Below are 18,185 nucleotides of genomic sequence, written 5' to 3'. Positions count from 1 at the left end.
GATGAGTCCATAGGTAAAAAGAGAAACGGCCTGGGGCAGTCCATTGTCTGTCAAGTACATACTGGTGATACAAGGAAAAAGAAACAAATCAAGACCTTTACATGTGGGAGATATGGAAGAGATTTGGGGTAAATGTGTGTGCGGGACCGGCGCGGGCGGTGGCCTTCAACTTCTTGGATAGTGGAAATCCAGGTCGTGGGGGACAGAAGGAGGCCGTTACGTTGCGTGCGCGTCGTCGAGATTCGGTCGTAGGGGACCTCTGACCACGGAGAAGCTAGGTGTGTAGAAATGTGCTGGTCGTTGGACACCTTCGGGATGCTGGTCGTAGAAGATCGAAGTATGTCGTCCGTTGTGATTAGTGTGGTGATGGTCAGCCTTGAAGAAGAGTGCTAGCCGAGATTTCTGGAATGATCGTGTTCGGAAGCGAAAGCGGTGGTGGTGACAGCATTGATGTGAGACCCAGCTCCGCCATGGCAGCGGCCCAGCCGTCGACGAGGGCCGCTTGGTCGACGAGGATTTCGTCGTAGACTTGTTCAAGGTGACCTATATGAAATGAGTAAGTGGTACGGGCGACACGAGAAATTACTCACTAATCATAATATTGTCTTGTTTGAAGTGTGAGCGTGCGATGCTGACACGCGCGGCAATCAGACAAGAAGCTCTAGGTTCGTAGTACTAACAAATTACAATCAGCGCCGTACTCAGGGCACATGAGTACTTACCTTCTGTTTGCCGAGGTGCGACATTTGATGTGAAAGCGTAGTATGTGGGTGAGGTAGGAGTCCGTTGGTGGTGCGTTTCGTGAAGTTTGTATCCGGAGGCTTTAGAGGCGGCTTCGTAGTCCGAGATGCTTCGACGGGGCGGGAGGATCCAGGAGCGATGTCAGGATTTGCAGACGTCCAGTGTGTGTCGACCAAGATAAGCGGCTGCGAGTGTCCATCTGAGGCGCCAGGGGTAAGAGCCTTCGTTCCTTGAGGCAGGGTGCTTGAAAGTTCGTCCTAGAGATTCAAACATTAGCTGATGAAGTTGAGTGCGCGGTGCGGATTTGTACCTCGCGGAAAGTGCTTCCGTTACCATGACCCTCACGGTCTTTGGTATCTTCGGGGTCATGGCCGGAGATGTCCTTGACGAAGCCGTCGTCGTGGGCTACCACGGTGGTGTCGGAATCGAGCGAGAATCGTTGTGGCCTTGGGATTGGTGTTGAATGTAGCCATGGAGAGTAGGGTGTAGTTGAGTATGCAGCGATTGGCGAGGCTTCAGTTGCGATCACATTTGACGAAGATGATACATTGGGTTGGGTAGAAATGTCGCCGGCGAAGGGTGGACTGGGTTGAGCGTGCTTCGGAGCGGGTTCCTTGTTGATGCCACTGAGAAATATGCGAGCGGCTTTGTTGGAGGCTAAAATGAGAATTGCGGGAGAAATGCAGAAATTTAATGCAATGCCGCCAAGATCGGAGACGTTCTCCGCGTCGCGTATAAGCTGAACGGTGGAGTCCAAAACAACTTCCTTGCAATGCGCGACAGAGAGATATCCAATGATAGTGAGGTGAGCAGCTCCGTTGAACACGGTTGAGATCATTATGTTGGATGGATGAATGCAAGTAAAGGCGGAGATGAGCTGGTACGCGTGGCAAGAAGATGGCGGACACTGGATACTTTGCAGCGAGCACAGTATTTATACTCTCCCAGATTAGAGTTTGCGAGCGCGCATAATATTTTATGCACTCCTAGATTAAAGTTTGTTAAACAGACTTGATCGCGACGCGTCAGTCACGTGGTATAAAATCAACCCTTATATAACGCGCGACTACAGTGACGAGGGACTTGAAGTGATGAATCCCGAGAAATATATACACCTACTCCTGCCGTTCAAAAAACATCCTGTCGAGGGTGGAACAGATCTTGAGCAAGATTACTATAGGGCTCGTTTCAGGAGTAATCGGGGCACGACTTATTTGTCGTAGCAAGGTCATTCAATCACCTATGCATCAGGATTAGCCGCTGCATTTTCAATGAGTTGGGGTAACATAGCTGACCAAACCCTATGGCCGTGTAGGCTCTTGTCCACAAACCAAAACGCATGCGATATCCGGAAGATACATGAGTTCTCATGACACTACTGTAGAGATACGCACTTAGCTTCGTCACAGCGTCACACATCCTTCGAATCGAAGCTATTTCAGTGTGACTGTCACACAAAGTTGAAAGCGTCGAAGGTAAATTGTGACATACGGTAAAACATGAAAAAAAAATGCCTAAATTATGGTCAATGTTTCCAAAAATTTTGTACTGAGTATTTTCCATGCAGTCTGTGCTTTCCACGACCAAAGATCTCTTCATCACCCTCGGTGGCAGAAGCTGTAAGCTCTTGATCATAACTTTCTGCCTCGTTGCAAGCCAACAGATTGCCAGAATCATCAGTACCATAGCCGTGAGGGACTGACCCTCCTGATGTGATGTGAAGTAGAACCGCATCAACATGAATATCACAAGGATCAAGGTCAACATCTGCAGCATGCAGCAAATGGTGGCTCAACCTCGTCTAGTGCCGACTCGGATTGAGGTTTTTCAACCTTGTATTGAGCTGTCTTGATTCGGTCCCACTGTCTCGACGTCATTCTTCTCTACATCACGCAGCGCTTGAAGAGCTTCATGGCTGGTAAGGCTCTTGAAGGAGAGGTTGAATGAAGTGCTGGCCTTGCATTGAAAAAATGCCTGAATGTGTCAGTGCCATTGGTGAGGGATACAAGGATGGTGTACTTACTTGTCTAACAACATCGGGCTTGTTAATGGCAGTGATAGCCATTGATAAGCCAGTGCAATGATCTATCACGCAGCGTGGGCAACGTTGTGTCGAGTCGAATGATGGTGGCAGCGGTATCATTTTTCTTCAGCAACGACAAAGACTCAGTCAAGGATGTCAGCATGCTGACATCATTTGACGGCAAGCTTGAATGGCCGCTGGACACCAACATCACATGGTTGGGCAATACCAGTGCAACCGCCAGGGACAAAGCGATACTTGATCCATGGGTAATGTTGATCAAGCCAAGTGCGAAAACTGGATGGACTTGTGGACCGACCAAACATCCAGGTGTAAGATACATTCTTGATCATCAGGGTGCACCGACGAGCTCCTTCTGTCTTGTCCAGTAAGGGACGAGGATATTACGAACATAGTTGCACATGAGCTCAAACGTTGACCAGTACATGTCGGTATTTGAAAAACACAGCTTGAAGCCTAAGCGTTGTGCTTCCTTGAATTGTGGTGTGCTTTTCAGTGGGGAGGGAGCATGTAGTTTTGCCACAGTAGATGACCTGAAATGGGAGAGCATCACCGGAGGCAGATATGCCAACCACCACAGTGAATGCTCGCTTCTCCTCCTGTCCGACGACTGCAACTTGCTTGGAACCAACTTCTTCATATGTAGCGGTGTTTGTGGGTTGATACACGATATTCGTCTGGTCAATGTTGACGTAGAAACAAGCATGAAAAATTGTGCAGTTCCGAATGGTCAAAGCTTAAGCTGAAGGAATTGGTCTAGACAAAGTTGATCGGCATTGGAAGGGGTTTTCTGTGCAGCACAGGGTTGCACGACAAAATGACCAATTGAGATTTGCAGCTACAAACTTCTTTACCCAAGACTCTGTGCATTGAAAGCGTGAGCCGTCCTTTGCAACAGCCTCGAAGACCTCAGGGCAAGAGACAGTGAGGCGGGTGATAATTACACCACAACAACGCATGGTATCTAAAGCTACACCAACAGTGCGCAGAGCACTGCAGATCATCCATGATGGTCTTGTGTTATGACCAGAGTTCACCGAATGGCAAAGTCTGACAACAACCACTAGGACTCGGTCAGGGATGATGATGAGAACGGATAGTAATTGAGCATGAACGTCTAGGCCTACTACAACAGTAGAGAACTGAAGAGGTTAAGTCTAAGGAGTACTTACGCTAACTAACCTACTTTTATACATAACATTGAATAGGAGTCTGAAAGAAATCAGCCAATGAGAAAAGAGTCAGTACAATACTGCGGATGACTAAGTATGACATCATGATATATAAGCGAATGAGTAAGACGGTTACTAAATAGAAACCCAAGATCCGAATGGTTCTTCTTTGGGAAGTGAGATTGTTCTAGCCTGTGGAGTAGGGGAGCCAATCGGAGAAACCATGGGTGATATGTGAAGAGGTGAAGGTGTGACATAGTGAGGAGTCACGTGACCAGGTTCAGGTACTGGACGTAGCCGAAGGAAACCCAAGAAATGAAAAATGGTTCGTATTAGGAATTCGTGACATTACCCCCTTTCTAGGATGAGCATCCTTGCGAATGTAGGATGGTCGTATATTTTTCTGTCTCCATTCGAGGAAATCAGGGGTCATCAGAATTGAAGCAGAGATACACGCCGATTTAACCGCATTGGGGTTTTCTGCATAAAAGTCGGCTACAATGAGCGGCGCATTCTTCACATCTTCTTCTGACTGCCATGTTGCTTCTTCTATTGCATATCCTTTCCATTTTACTAAATACTGCAACTTGCGTCTGTATAGGCAGCTTTGCAATATTTGCTCTGCTTCATATTCTGGGACTTGGTCAACAATTTCCGGAGGTGGATGTGGTTGTGGTGGGCGGTCAACGAGTTGAGAGGTTTGATGTGGGGTGAGTAGTGATACGTGGAAGACTGGATGAATGCGATATTTAATGGGGAGTTTCAACTTGTAGTTTAGCTCGCCAGTCTTCTCTTCGATTTTGAATGGTCCCAGATGGCGGTCGGACAACTTTTGGCTGGGACGGCATTGTTTGATGTTTTTTGCATCCAACCATACCTTGTTGCCTGGTTTGAATTCTGGTGCGTCTTTTTTCTTATGATCGTAAAAGCGCTTCATTCGATCGTTCGCTACTTCTAGCATCGCCTTCGTCTCTTCTTGTGCCTCCTTCATCTCAGCTAGTCTCTGATCGGCTTGGGGAATTGTGTTGGAAGAATTAGGGGAAATTGTGAATTTGGGATTATAACCATAGACACATTTGAATGGGGAATGTCCAGTGACGGTTACGGAATTGTTATGCGTGAATTCAGCAATTGGAAGCCAAGAAACCCAATCATTCTGATGGTAGGATGTGAAGAGTCATAGGTACTGTTCGACTTCTTGATTGACTCGTTCCGTTTGTCCGTCAGTCTGTGGGTGATATGCTGTTGACATGGACCACTTGGTTCCTAGTCTTTTCGAGACTTCCTGCATGAACTTGGACACAAATTGTGTTCCTCTGTCTGAGATCACCTTCTTCGGTGTTCCATGCAACTTCCATACATGGTTGAGAAATAAGTCTGTGATTCCCTTGGAATTAACATCTTTGGTGGTTGGAGCAAGATGCGCTTGCTTTGTGAAACGATCAACGACTACCAAAATGCTGTCTTTGCCCTGGGAGATGGGTAGATCAGTGATGAGGTCACAGCTAATGGTTTGCCATGGCCCTTCTGGAATCTCGTTTGGCTTCAAAGGTCCGTGAGGTTTTGATGGTAGCACCTTCGTCTGCTTGCATCAATCACATCCATCTACGTAGTCATTGACCCACTTCTGCATCTGAGGCCACCAATAGTTCTGCAAGACAAGTTCAAGAGTCTTGGCATGTCCCATGTGTCCTGCTGCAGGCGAGTCGTGAAAGATCTCTAGCACTGAGTGACGTATTTCCTTGTTATTGGGAACATAGACCAATCCTCTGAACAGAATGAGTCCATCCTCTGTATTCCACTCTTCCAATCCTCTTCTCAACTGTACAGGGGCTTTCTTCAGGGTTTTGATAGCATTTCGGACTTCCGGATCCAAATCAGTGCAGTTTCTGATATGCTTTAACAGCAAATGTTCTCCTTCTATCAGAATCTGACCTCTTTTTGCGGCTTTGATATGGAAAAACTCGGGTTTCAAAAGCACACGATCGGAATTGTCGTTTTCTACCCCCCCTCTGTGGTCTGGCCTCCTGGACAGAGCGTCGGCAGTGTCGTTAACCTTTCCCGGTTTGTGTTGCAGAGTGAAGTTGTACTCTGCAAGGAACAAGGACCATCTCGCCTGTCTATGAGTTAACTTCTGGCTTGTCATGAAGTACTTGAGGTTTTTATGGTCCGTCCAGATCTCTACCGGATGAGGTGTGCCCTGCACATAATGCCTCCACTCCTCCAATGCACGGATGATAGCTAAAAGTTCTTTGTCGTGAATATCATAATTTCGTTCTGCATCCTGCATTGATTTACTGAAAAAGGCTACTGGGTGCCATAGTCCATCTTCTTCTAACTGAGAAAGTACGCCACCAGTAGCGTAGTCGGATGCATCGCTCTCTATCTTCTGTTTTTTATTTGCATCTGGCATAACTAGTACTGGTGTGGAGGAGAAATTGTCTTTGAGGGTTCTGAACGCCTTCTCCTGCTTGTCCGTCCATTCCCATGGTACATTCTTCCTGATGAGTTCATTCATGGGCCTGGCAATGTTCGAGAAACCGAGAATGAATCGATGATAAAAGTTTGCGAATCCCATGAATCGTTGAATGTCCTTGACACAGGTAGGAGTGGGCCATTCCTGAACTCCTTTAACCTTGACCAGATCCATAGAGATGTGTCCATCCTTGACGATCAAACCAAGAAACTCCACTTCCTTCTTCTCAAAAGAACACTTTTCCAGTTTGAGATAGAGATCATTGTCCTGTAGTCTCTGTAGTACCTCGCATACCACCTTCCGATGTTTCTCTACATCATCGTTGGTGAAGACCAGGATGTCATCAATGTAGACTACAATGACCTTGCCTTCCTTCAGATCTTGGAAGATTTGGTCCATCATAGTTTGGAAGGTAGCTGGGGAGTTTGTCATGCCAAAGTACATTACGACTGGTTTGTGGTGTCCAAAAGGAGTTTTGAAGGCAGCCTTCCACTGATCTCCTTCTTTCATTCTAATATTGTTGTAACCCCATCGAATGTCCATCTTCGAGAAAAGCTTGGCACCGGAGAGACGATCAATGAGATCTTGAGAACGAGGGAGAGGGTATGCATTTCGGATGGTTTTCTCATTCAACCTCCGATAGTCCATGACGGGTCTGAGCTTTCCGTCCTTCTTAGCAACAAAGAAGAAAGGAGCTGCCACTGGAGATTCGGAATCTCTCAGTTGTCCCAAATCATACTCTTGCTTGAGCCACTTCTCACATACATCATTTTCGGCAGGGGACAGGGGATAGGCCTTCACATTGGGAGGAAGATTGTTAGGGTCCTTGAGGTCCACCTTGTGATCCCACTTCTTGGACTCGGGGAATTGAGTAGACTCTTCTTCAGAGAAAACCTTAAGATAGTCATGGAGCCAGTCTGGCACCATTTCTTCTACGGGCTTCTTTTCCTTCTTCTTTTCCTCCTGCTGCGCTAACTCTGACGTGACAGAGCTTTTGTATCTGATCCACACGTTTTGTGATGAATCTTGATCCTCGACCTCCTCCATCTGCACATTCTTGGTAGCTTCATGTCCAACAGTAGTAGCAAGGTCTGATTGTTCTTCTTCCTCAAGCTTGGCAGGTATAGTACCCACATGTCCTTGCATTTTAGAGCTGAGGCTGTTTGACTGAACCTGATGATGGATAGAGGCTTCCTCAATATCCTCATCTTCGTCATCTTCTGCCGGTATCAAGTCGGGCAACACCGAAGGGATCGAAAAGTTCGTGGCTTTTCACTTCTTTGCCTTGGTCTTTTTGTCCTTGACCTTGGCTTCTTGACATTTGACCGGGCAACGGTCTAGTGCCACCCTTCCTGCATTCCAATTGATACTGGGGTTGTGGTATCGTAGCCAATCTATTCCAATGATAACATCATCAGATCCTAGGTCTGTGTCCAGAAAGGCTACTTCTTCCTCATGGTCCCCTATTGTGAGCTTCAAATCTGCATAGGATGTAATTGGTCCAGCGGAATTGTCTGTTTCATCAATATTACGGATCGACATTGGTTTAAATAATTGTTTGGTCTGGACTTGATTCTTTTCTACAAACTTCTTTGCGATGAAGAGGTTTGTTGCTCCGCAGTCTACTAGAGCTTTGACGGCTGCATTCTTATTTTTTTCCTTCCAACGTAACTGGCAAGTAGAAATGGTCTCATTTATTCCCAGAACAAACTTCTGATACTTCTGCAAACATAATTGCCAAGTCACCGAGAATGGAAAAACAATTTCTCTGATCTAAGTCCACAGTCGACTTCGATCTCCCTAAAAACCCTTCTGCTCCTCCTTCTTCGCTGGGTTGTACATGCTGGAGAGGCAGATCCTCTCATTGATGATGCGGTTAATATCTTCCAGTGTGAGTGGTTTCACAGCTGGAACTTCTTCCGTTTTGACGGCGCAGACAGCTGGTCCTTTGCCCTTGTCAAGGGGCTTTCCCGTGCAGTTACGAGCCATATCCCCTTCTTCTCTGCACCGGTAGCACTTGAAAACACCTCCCGGTTGTCCTTGAGGTCGGGGTCTACCTCCTGTCCTGGTTGCATCAATGTCCATGGCATTTCCTCCCTGCGACGTGGTCTTGGGTGCTCCAGCTGGTGCGGGTGGCGCAGCGCCCCCTTGCCAAGGTCGTCAAGGGTTGAAGTTCATCTTCCTCTCATCATCAAGCTCCTCCAAGTTCTGACCGATGAGCAGCGCCTCCCTGATCAATCCTTCCAGGGTGTCTTTCCTGTTAGGGTGGATATTGGCCAAGTAGTTTTTAACTCGTTGGTCCAATCCAAAGTGGAGTTTGCGCATCAACTCGTAGTCAGAGAAATGACAGAAGGCAAGCTTCTGTCAGAAGATGGAGATGTACTCCCCAACTGTACGATTGCCTTGTCGGAGAGCTTCCAACTCTCTTGCTGCCTTTTCTTCCTTGTTGACGACAGTCCACATGACCTTCATGTCCTTGACAATGCTGTCATAGGACCCGGGGTGGCCACTGAGAGCCATGGGGGTAATGCTTTCCGCCCATTTTGCTGTAGCGCCCCGACAGAAGGAAATGAGGCATGTACATCTCTGTGTTTCTGTTGCTCCAGGGTAGCCTGTGAAATAGATTTCGAGCTGAGTGAGGAAGGTGTCGACGTCAATGGAGTTCTTATCTCCTGTGAAGTCCATGGGTTTCGCCATCTTCAGATCAGAGCCTGAAGTCCCAGATGTAGAGCCTGGGATCTTCATTGTAGGCGAGGTTTCCAAAAGTGTGATCTTGTCTTCTGTGTCCCTCATCCTGATCTCCAGGTAGTCGATCTCGCCGTCCGCGTGCACCAGGCCTGCTTGCAGCTCGTCGATCTCCTTCTGCAGACTGTCTATCAAGTGTCTGGTGTACTCTCTTTCTGTTACGACAACGGCATTGATTGCGCGCGAAATTTCCTGATGGGTGATGGTACTCGATCCAGGATTGGAGATGCCGAAGGGTGCAGAAGGGCCTGTGGTTGGGGTGGTGGATAATCCTGCAGATGCTAATGGGCCTAATGGGTTTATCCATCCTTGTGGTGCCGGAGAGTGGATTGCACCCCTGGGTGGAGTTGCTACTCTTGGTATCGCTGGCGGAGCTTCTGTCACTTCCGTATCCTCAGAAACGTTGATCCCAGTTTCTCCTAGATTCTCGGACATGGAAGAAGGAGCAATGGGAATCCAAACAGGAAACGTTGTTGTGTAGCGCAAAAGCCCTAGCCTCGACTAGGTGGGATCTGTATGGCGGGGCAATGATGACAAAGGTGCAAATGCAGCGTGTGTAGCAGTTCGTCAACCTATGTAGAACTCGAGAGGAGTTCACGAAAGACGCGGTGAACTTTGGGTCTACTTTTAGCACCCTTGGTTCCTATCGTAAAGTATTTAGACAGTGAGAGGACTGTTGCGAGTGCCGTTCTGTTACGTAGAAAGCAGATATTGTAGCGTACAGTTGGCAGGGTTTTGGGCCTAACTGCAGACGTGCAGAAACAGGACCTAAGTGTCACTGATCCTTATGAACTGGCAGCTTGTAGTAAGACGAGGGCCTGGTTCACTTCTACTAAACAGGTAACATAAAGAGATTGATATACAAAAACGCGTCGGGGAATGATGATTTGAATAAACATAATCCATGAGATAAATCTCAGCAGAATAGCACAGTGAAGTTTATCGTGAACAGTGATGTCCAGGATAAAGTTCGAGTCGGAGTGGTAAGACAGACTTAACCTAATGTTATGACCAGAGTTCACCGAATGGCAAAGTCTGACAACAACCACTAGGACTCAGTCAGGGATGATGATGAGAACGGATAGTATTGAGCATGAACGTCTAGGCCTACTACAACAGTAGAGAACGAAGAGGTTAAGTCTAAGGAGTACTTACGCTAACTAACCTACTTTTATACATAACATTGAATAGGAGTCTGAAAGAAATCAGCCAATGAGAAAAGAGTCGTACAATACTGCGGATGACTAAGTATGACATCATGATATATAAGCGAATGAGTAAGACGGTTACTAAATAGAAACCCAAGATCCGAACAGTTCTTCTTTGGGAAGCGAGATTGTTCTAGCCTGTGGAGTAGGGGAGCCAATCGGAGAAACCACGGGTGATATGTGAAGAGGTGAAGGTGTGACATAGTGAGGAGTCACGTGACCAGTTCGGGTACTGGACGTAGCCGAAGGAAACCTGAGAAATGAAAAATGGTTCATATTAGGAATTTGTGACATCTTGACAACATTAGGATACTTCGAGAGGATAGCAGGCGGTGTTGCCTTCATTAATGGAAGATTGCCCTTTTGAACACGGGCAAGCACATTGGCATGCCATGCTGGTCATGTCCTGCTATGGTCTATCCAGCTTCCTATAACTTGTGCGTGGATACCACCAAAGCGAGTGGGGTCGATTCGTTTAAGCTCGCGCTCAATCTGCACTGGTGACATCCCATAGCCAACATGGAGAGCGGCCATTTCAATAGTTGGCCATAGCAGGGGGCTTTGCCAGTTGACACGCAAAGCATCTGTGTCCTCCCACTTGCGCTTCCATCCTAGGTTGCGTGTGTGCTTGCTACGAGCATGCCTTTGCAATTGGCGATATGGACATGATGCCTCTGCGATAGTGACTGGCTGGTGGCTGAGGATTGCTATCATGAAGAATGGAATCGATGGTAGGTTTCTGATGACAGAACATGTAAGCCCTTAAGATGACTCGGAGCAAAAAGAAGACACGTGCTCACCTCCTTAGCAGCTTTTTCATGTGCTCGCTGTTTTCTCTTTCGCTCAGCTGCTCTTTCACAGCTTGCGAGTAGCCTTCTCGAACTTATTAAATTCTTGCTGATAATGGTCCCGCTCCTGATCTCTGAGCTCCCAAGCAAAAGGCTTCCAAGCACGTTGTAGATGCTCCTCATGTGATACTTTTGGGAAGAACTTGAACAGACCTTTGTTTTGGTCTGCATCAGTTGTATGGAGGTCGAGTTTTGGTTTATTAGTTTGCGTGGATGATGGTTGGGTGGGGATAGATGGCTGAGTCTCTTCTACCTCAAGATCGTGTTCGCTCTCTGCACCTGAGGAAGTCTCTTCCGGCTCGAAGTCACTGGCATCGTCCACATCTGAACCGTTACATATATCCATGCCATCGCCAGGAACTGAGAGCTATAAAACCAATATTCAATCAACAATGTTGCATCAGTTAGCACAAGATGCCCGTACCTCAAGATGATCATAAGCAAGACCCAGAAATTCTTCCATGCAGAGGGAGAATGCTCCGTTATCGTCGAACAAAGGATCACAAAATACAGCATGCTTGATGGTGTTGATGGCTGCAATTCCACACGAAAATGAATCCAGCTGTTGACCGCACTGTAGTGCATTTGCGTTACTAAATCCAGAGAGGCCATGACGGCCCAGCCAATGACGAATGGTGTCAATGTCATGAGTGGGCCAACTCCACCCAAGAGAATCAGCGTATGAGATGGTTTGGTCGATCACATTGACCTCGATAGCAGCCCAATGGATGTCAGTGAATATTGAATAGGAAAGAGGACACGCTGAAGTGTTCCTTCAGCGTAATGCAGAGCCTATGGCACGAAGGTGAGTAAAAGCCTTCTCAGTCTCATAGTTTGCCCACCGCTTCTCATTGAGCTGAAGTGTATCCATAAGGATGAGGGATTCGACACAGACTGTCCGAAGGTCTCTGTTTTCAGATGCTTGCATACGTTCGACTACCGCAGCAATCATAGTATCCATGATGTGACCGCCAATTGGACCTGATGCCAACAGCAGCCGGAGTCCACTAGTAGATAGATCAGTCCAAGCACCGACTCCCTTGAGTGGAACATCCCATGGAAGACGCTCTATGACATCTAAAATGTCGTCAATGGTTTCCAACTCAGCGCAGTCACCCAAAACAGTGTCCAGTCGGTCTAAGATCCAGTTGTGCGATGCACGCCAATCACTGTGATGCTCAAGTGCATGAGACATGGACACCCAGTATGACAAGACCCACAAAGGAAGGGGATCATTGGGGAATGACGGGTGCATGACTGATTGATCTCGGTCTTGCCATGCACTGGTAGCACGATCACGAAGTGCAGTGGCCATTGAAAATGCAGGAACTGATCACGAAACAAAGTCTGCAGGGAGCTGGACCGTGGGGGGCTCTCGGGAAAGGATGATATTGGTACATGACGGGTTGGTTTCGAGATTTGTGGGGAAGTTGAAGACGAGTAGCTGAGTAACTGAGAGAGTACGGGAAGGAACAATTGCACAAAACTTCACAGGAACACATAGGAGATCTGATAGTATTTCTTCGCGACTTGTTTTGGAGGTATTGCGTAAACTAGCCATGGTACTGAAGGGCTTTGAAAAGGATGGTTTCAGAGTTAATCGTCCTGAGAGCTGACTTATGTCTTACCGAACATTGGAGGATCTGTGTTGATAGTATGACAGTACATGCATACATAGAGAAGCCTGGAGCCTGACATATCGCCAGATAAGTGAATACGAAGTGCTCCGTGGCGAACGCAAGCTTGAGGATCATTGATAAATTGAGAGCCTGTTGCTGCAGGCACTGACAGCGGCTGGCAGTTGGTCACAGTTCGAAGCTATTTCTGAGGTGTCACAGGTCACACCCGTCTTCGAATCTTCGAAGCTAAGGCTCGTTTGGTCACACCCGGATGATGTCGAAGCTAAGTGCGTATCTCTACAGTATAGCCCCTTACATCAAAGGGAGGGTTATGTAAGCCCGGTGGCTTACCTGAGTTCCCATAATCAGCATAAATACTGTCCGAGATAATGAAGCATGAGCTTTCAAATTTCATTATCACTGCCTTTTGGCGTAACGGTTAAGGGACGACAGTCTTGACTATTTACAGGTTACTGATACCTCGATCATTGGCCTGGACAATGACTTCCCAGAGGGGGATCTCTACTGGCTTGAGACCCCCTTGAACCCTACAGGCGAATCGAGGCGAGTCTTTGAGATGTTTTTGTTTGACACAATCCGTGATCCGGATCCCTGCCAGAAATACAAAGTACTACGCAGACAAGGTATGTCTCAAAATGACACGGACATCAGCAGGTGCCCATGCGCTGCCCATGAGATTCATGCTGTCAGAGAGAAGTACTGATAGATTCAACTTTTGGCCATCCCCCTCCAATATCCTTTCAAATGAGGGGCAGACTGTGTATTTCATAGCGGTATGGCAAACTTCGTCCCAAGCGCGACATGACACATCCTGACCTGTCTTAGGAACCAAGTACTTCGGAGGCCACTTAGATTTGCTCTGTGGAATTATCATTGTCGGGGCCAAAGCTGAACGTGATCAGGTATCTGTGACCCACTTGTGTCAGCTCTGGCACGACCGTGTGTACTTGGGGAACATGATGGGGTCCCTTGAGTCTTGGCTCTTATTACAATTACTTCGAATGATGCATCTGCGCATCCCAAGGCAATTGGCAAGCGACACGGAAATTACACAATGGCTCAGCAGAGCTGTTGTTCCAGAGGGTCTGGAGTACGATGGCATTCCCGATGGAGTGGTCACCAAGGATTGGCACTCTAGCCTTCAGGAGACTGATGCCAATGGGCTAACCCTTCGGTACAATGAAGGTAGATTCAATGTTTGTTTCTCGATCTTGGTGCGTAAATGCGGATACAATAATGCAAGATTCTGTTCTCATTCGAATGAAAGCTTTTAAAATAAGAAACTGCGGTACTCACTGGAGTATTTTGTGGTAAAATGCTTCCATTAGGAAGTGAGCGCGTTGATGGATGTACCTCAGTCAGCAGTCAGTCCTGGTGGTGTTGAGTCTTGGGCGCAGCAGCGCGTCAAGGCAGATCTGAAGGAAAATTCCCTTCTCGTACGCCTAAGCATTGGCGTGGAGGAAGTAGCAATGAGTCTCAACGTGGGTTTCTTCTGGCTGAACCTTGACATCCGAGTCTGTGTTAGGACCTGAAAGACCGTGACATGCGAAGAGCATAGAGATATCGAGAGAAAATTGAAGCGAACAGTGCATAAATTTATGTGAAACATGCTAGCGACAAGTCTGTGAGCTGAAAGTACAAAAGTCAAGTACAGCCATGGCGCATAATACTACCTAGACAAACTCGCATTCTGAAAAATCGGGATGGTGTCTTGAGCGCCGATCAAGGGTGTTAACCCTAAGTTGGGGTTGGGGTTGAGTCAAAGATTGTCTATGCCTAGGGGAGACTTCAGCTTGACATCCTCGATGTCGCTCATCAACCCAACTTCCCGTTCCAAAGGGCCTTTTAAGCCCTCTTCGCGGCGTGCAGAAACCGCTAGAATATTTGCTCATCCTCTCCCAATTATCTTTCCAGAGCCGACATACACATTCCTTGGACTCTCCCTGACCCGACCACTCAATCCGCATTCCACCGCACTGTTCGACCCTATCACTCGCTCAGCTTGGGTCTCAAATTCTGGCGATGCAACCTTATTATGGCAGCGCGGATTCTTTGGAAAGGGAGACCTGTCCAGGAGTGAGCCCAGCTGGTTGGCGAGACAGATAAACGCAAGAAAAATGAAGGGGAAGGGTGCGTCGATATCTTCTTTTGTTCCGAACATGTTGTCGAACTCTTCACTCGTACAGGACTCACATCCGAAGAGATCACCGCAAAACGTCGTGCAGAGCGCAAGCAGTTCAAGCTCGATCGTGCAAAGGCAATTGCTGCTGCCGCAGCTGAAGCAGAGGCTACTTTCAAGGAAGAAGGTCGCGTTATTGCGCCTGGTATTGCGCCGGATGGCACACGCGTAATACCCTCTGCTGCGACCTGGAAACCAATGTCTGCATCCGTGCCTTTGGAACAGGCGTCTCCCGACGTAACAGCAGAAGAGATACAAGAAGAGATCGAGCCAATACAGGATGTCGAGCATCTCCAACTCTCGCTTCAAGAGGCATTTTTCCTCGTCTGGGCACTTGACTGCTTGACAGTCTTGCATCTCGAAACCGTGTGTTTCCTTATTCCCTCCTCGAAACTTGTTCATCTCATTGTTTTTACCTAGAATGTACCCTTTACCCTCGCTGAAATTTGGAATGCGTTCCAAAATGCCCATGTACCGTCATTGGGTCCACAACTAAACGCACCGTCACCTCCACGTTTTGACAACCCTTTCCTCGTATCTTACATCGCATATCACCACTATCGCTCCCTTGGCTGGGTTGTCAAAAGTGGCATCAAATTTTGCGTCGACTATTTGTTGTATAAGCGCGGCCCCGTATTTCAGCATGCCGAGTGCGTGTGGTGTTCACCTCAGTCCTCATCTTCCCTTTTATTTTCCTCATGAACTTCCGATTTCTCTCAGCAAACCCCGTTCTGCATTCAAAGTTGTCTCAGTTCCGCTGACATCTCTTCAGATTCGCAATTGTCGTCATCCCCGTATATGAAGACCCCGAAGATCAAGCAAACTCACCATTCAAACTGCAGAACGCAGAGCCATTCACGTGGTCATGGCTGAGCACGATAAACCGTGTCAATTCTCAAGTTCAAAAGGTCCGTCTCCATCCCTCGGCTACTAATACCCGTCTTAGTTATGCTAAATTGGTTCGCAGACGCTGGTCTTGTCGTACATCACCATACCTGCGGAGTCGCGGGTATCTCCCAAAGTCCTCTCTTCGCCTGCGTGCTTTGCGCATTACTCGGTGCGCGAGGTCGTATTGAGGCGGTTCGTTCCGGCACGGATGCGAGACTAGCTGCTCGAGGAGTATATTGAATCGTGCACACTCCGTCCGACGTGGATTTCGATCAGTGGCCTTTGCATTACTGTAGCCGATCTGGTGGTGACGCAGTATTCGATCGCAGTACAAACGTCTGGAACTGTTAGAGTGGCCCCCTCTTACTGGTCGCCACTTTAGATGGATACTGCTGCCAGCGGTCTGTCTGCGGTTTTTCTCGCTGCCGCAAAGCCTAACGGCAAGGATGAAAGAGTTCTAGGGGCCTCCTTTACTCCCTTCGCTGTTACTTGTCATAAAACCCTGTATTGCAATACACTGTGTGCATGGCCCTGCACGATTCAACAGACCACCACTGTACTGATCGATTATTGCTGCAGCCAGCCAACACACAGTGCTGCGTCATGCCTGATAGGCCCCTATTTCCTTGTTACATACTTTGAAGTTCTATCTCCTTTCGCCTCACTTGCAACTCCATTATGGCGATTAAGTTCGTTGGCAACGCACCTCCTTCGTACGACTCGATTTCTAAGTCCCTATGCATCAGCGGATTCCATGCAATCCAAACAACGATTTGTGTATTCCTTTTTCGAACAGATACGTGCCTGGGCCTTGAGTTCTACGGCTACGTCAGAATCCGTTCCATCTATCATCCGTGATCTTGTCTCCGCTCCCGATTTTACCCCTTCCTCTGCCGCCACAATTGTCAATGCCTGCGCTGCTACTCTTCCCACTGCAAAGTTCTCCGACCTCCTGCAAACATCCAGTATCGAGGGTCACACGGCGTTGTATTGGGCAATTGTGAACAACCGACGAGAAGCCCTTTCGGCGTTCGCTGAATTCATCTCCGCATTTTCGTCAAATTGTTCTTCCGACTTGCGTGTCGCTTGCATGGTCACTAACGACCAAGCATTGTTTGCACAGCTGAATTTGGGAAATATTGGTGGTAAGTGCATCGCGATGCTCACCCGGGACTACATCCATTTCTCTTATGTGCGTCAGCCCAGGACGGGCCTTTGAGACGCTCTTTGGGCTATCCTACAGATGAGATTCAGGTGCATGAATGGTCGGACACCGGTCAACTAGGCAACAATTTGTTTGTTGCTTCTTTCCGCATCAGGATGTTCCAGAAATGCCTGCGCAATACGCAGAGGTTAAACTTTGAATTTTATTGCAGGAGGTGCGTTGTCCATGTCTCTCTGTTTTTTTCTGGCGTTGATGTGATGCCATATTCTCTGCAGGACGTATATGGTGGCTGCGCTTTTATACGGACCCTGAGTAAGTGGAAATGGCGTGTCGGGTTTTGTCTTTCTGCACCTAGCCTTCCAGCGTGTCCAAAAGTTGTGCTTTTGATAGAGGTCAGCAGAGGGGAAGGGAAACTTAGCTGCGAAACACCATCTGAAGGGCTGAAACTGGTCCAAGAGACACTTGTACCATCCGATGTGTAGCTTAAAATCTACTCCGACTCGTTCGAAGCATTTTGTTACACAGACCTATAAAGTTCTCGGGAAATGTAGCTGGCACACCTTCCATCAACAGTTGGTGGCCGTTGGGTGATCGGGTTATGTACGAGTAAGCGTTTCGCTTCCTCGAGTTACATGATGTTTCGCGACTTTTCTCTGCCGTTTACAGCTCTTTGCATAAAGGATGGCACTGGCGTGAAATTTTCGTTCAATTAGGAAATGTTAGACTTAGTGAAATTTTGCTCATTGCACACTCACATCCCCTGTAATTTATTATCATCATGTCGTTTATAACTATTCCTGCCTCCAAAAAACACAAGAGCATGACAGTGACCTTGATTCCGATAGCTCCGATCAGGACGATACTCGAATCAAAGAACTTTCGGAGGAAGAGGAACCTGACTCTGACTGTGACGGCGAAGATAACGAGCCTGAGCGGCAGTCCCAGCCCACGAAGATCCTTACACCACTTTGAGTTTCCTGTAGCTCACATCAGCACGTTCGAGCTCGCGGAAGATTGTCGTGAAATGGACAGATATGAATTGGTTTGTCGCGAGGAGGTGCATGAGCTCATCCAAAAAA

General features: G+C 47.7%; 4 protein-coding genes across 4 annotated transcripts; 2 read left to right on the top strand and 2 right to left on the bottom strand.

Annotated features, from left to right (window-relative positions):
• Window positions 1-71: 71 nt before the first annotated feature.
• EDB91DRAFT_1118341 (uncharacterized protein) lies at window positions 72-1,655 on the bottom strand (the record flags this gene model as incomplete). The annotated part of the gene is given in 7 exon segments (XM_041318080.1): window positions 72-302; window positions 340-341; window positions 353-543; window positions 591-660; window positions 715-803; window positions 815-877; window positions 1,120-1,655. Coding segments are annotated over 5 exon segments (836 nt in total), but the record flags the coding sequence as incomplete, so codon positions are not given.
• A 9,130-nt stretch (window positions 1,656-10,785) lies between these two features.
• Window positions 10,786-12,857, bottom strand: EDB91DRAFT_1267269 (uncharacterized protein; the record flags this gene model as incomplete). The annotated part of the gene is made up of 5 exons (XM_041324513.1): window positions 12,633-12,857; window positions 12,077-12,563; window positions 11,659-12,007; window positions 11,246-11,601; window positions 10,786-11,125 (listed from the first exon to the last, which is right to left on the bottom strand). Exons 1-5 carry the CDS (start codon window positions 12,793-12,795, stop codon window positions 10,786-10,788), a joined length of 1,695 nt encoding a protein of 564 aa, XP_041179932.1. The 5' UTR covers window positions 12,796-12,857.
• A 1,822-nt stretch (window positions 12,858-14,679) lies between these two features.
• On the top strand, window positions 14,680-16,161 carry EDB91DRAFT_1049125 (uncharacterized protein; the record flags this gene model as incomplete). The annotated part of the gene is made up of 5 exons (XM_041313452.1): window positions 14,680-15,004; window positions 15,061-15,449; window positions 15,474-15,703; window positions 15,826-15,961; window positions 16,021-16,161. 5 exons carry the CDS (start codon window positions 14,680-14,682, stop codon window positions 16,159-16,161), a joined length of 1,221 nt encoding a protein of 406 aa, XP_041179931.1.
• EDB91DRAFT_108765 (uncharacterized protein) lies at window positions 16,070-17,826 on the top strand. The gene is made up of 3 exons (XM_041316262.1): window positions 16,070-17,086; window positions 17,143-17,320; window positions 17,382-17,826. The coding sequence occupies exons 1-3, from the start codon at window positions 16,324-16,326 to the stop codon at window positions 17,416-17,418; spliced, it is 978 nt and encodes a 325-aa protein (XP_041179930.1). The 5' UTR covers window positions 16,070-16,323; the 3' UTR covers window positions 17,419-17,826.
• The last annotated feature ends 359 nt before the right edge of the window (window positions 17,827-18,185 follow it).

The sequence above is a fragment of the Suillus paluster genome, assembly GCF_016628075.1.
Source record: "Suillus paluster strain FC165 chromosome Unknown EDB91scaffold_12, whole genome shotgun sequence".
Lineage (NCBI taxonomy): Eukaryota > Fungi > Basidiomycota > Agaricomycetes > Boletales > Suillaceae > Suillus > Suillus paluster.
This window is presented reverse-complemented; position numbering and strand designations above follow the sequence as displayed.

Excerpts from the sequence above, each read along its gene's own strand:
- EDB91DRAFT_108765 (XM_041316262.1), top strand. The coding sequence starts at position 16,324 with ATGGATACTGCTGCCAGCGGTCTGTCTGCGGTTTTTCTCGCTGCCGCA. Across the intron at positions 17,087-17,142 it reads GAATTTGGGAAATATTGGTG|CCCAGGACGGGCCTTTGAGA; the intron begins GTAAGTGCATCG and ends TATGTGCGTCAG. Across the intron at positions 17,321-17,381 it reads TTTGAATTTTATTGCAGGAG|GACGTATATGGTGGCTGCGC; the intron begins GTGCGTTGTCCA and ends TATTCTCTGCAG.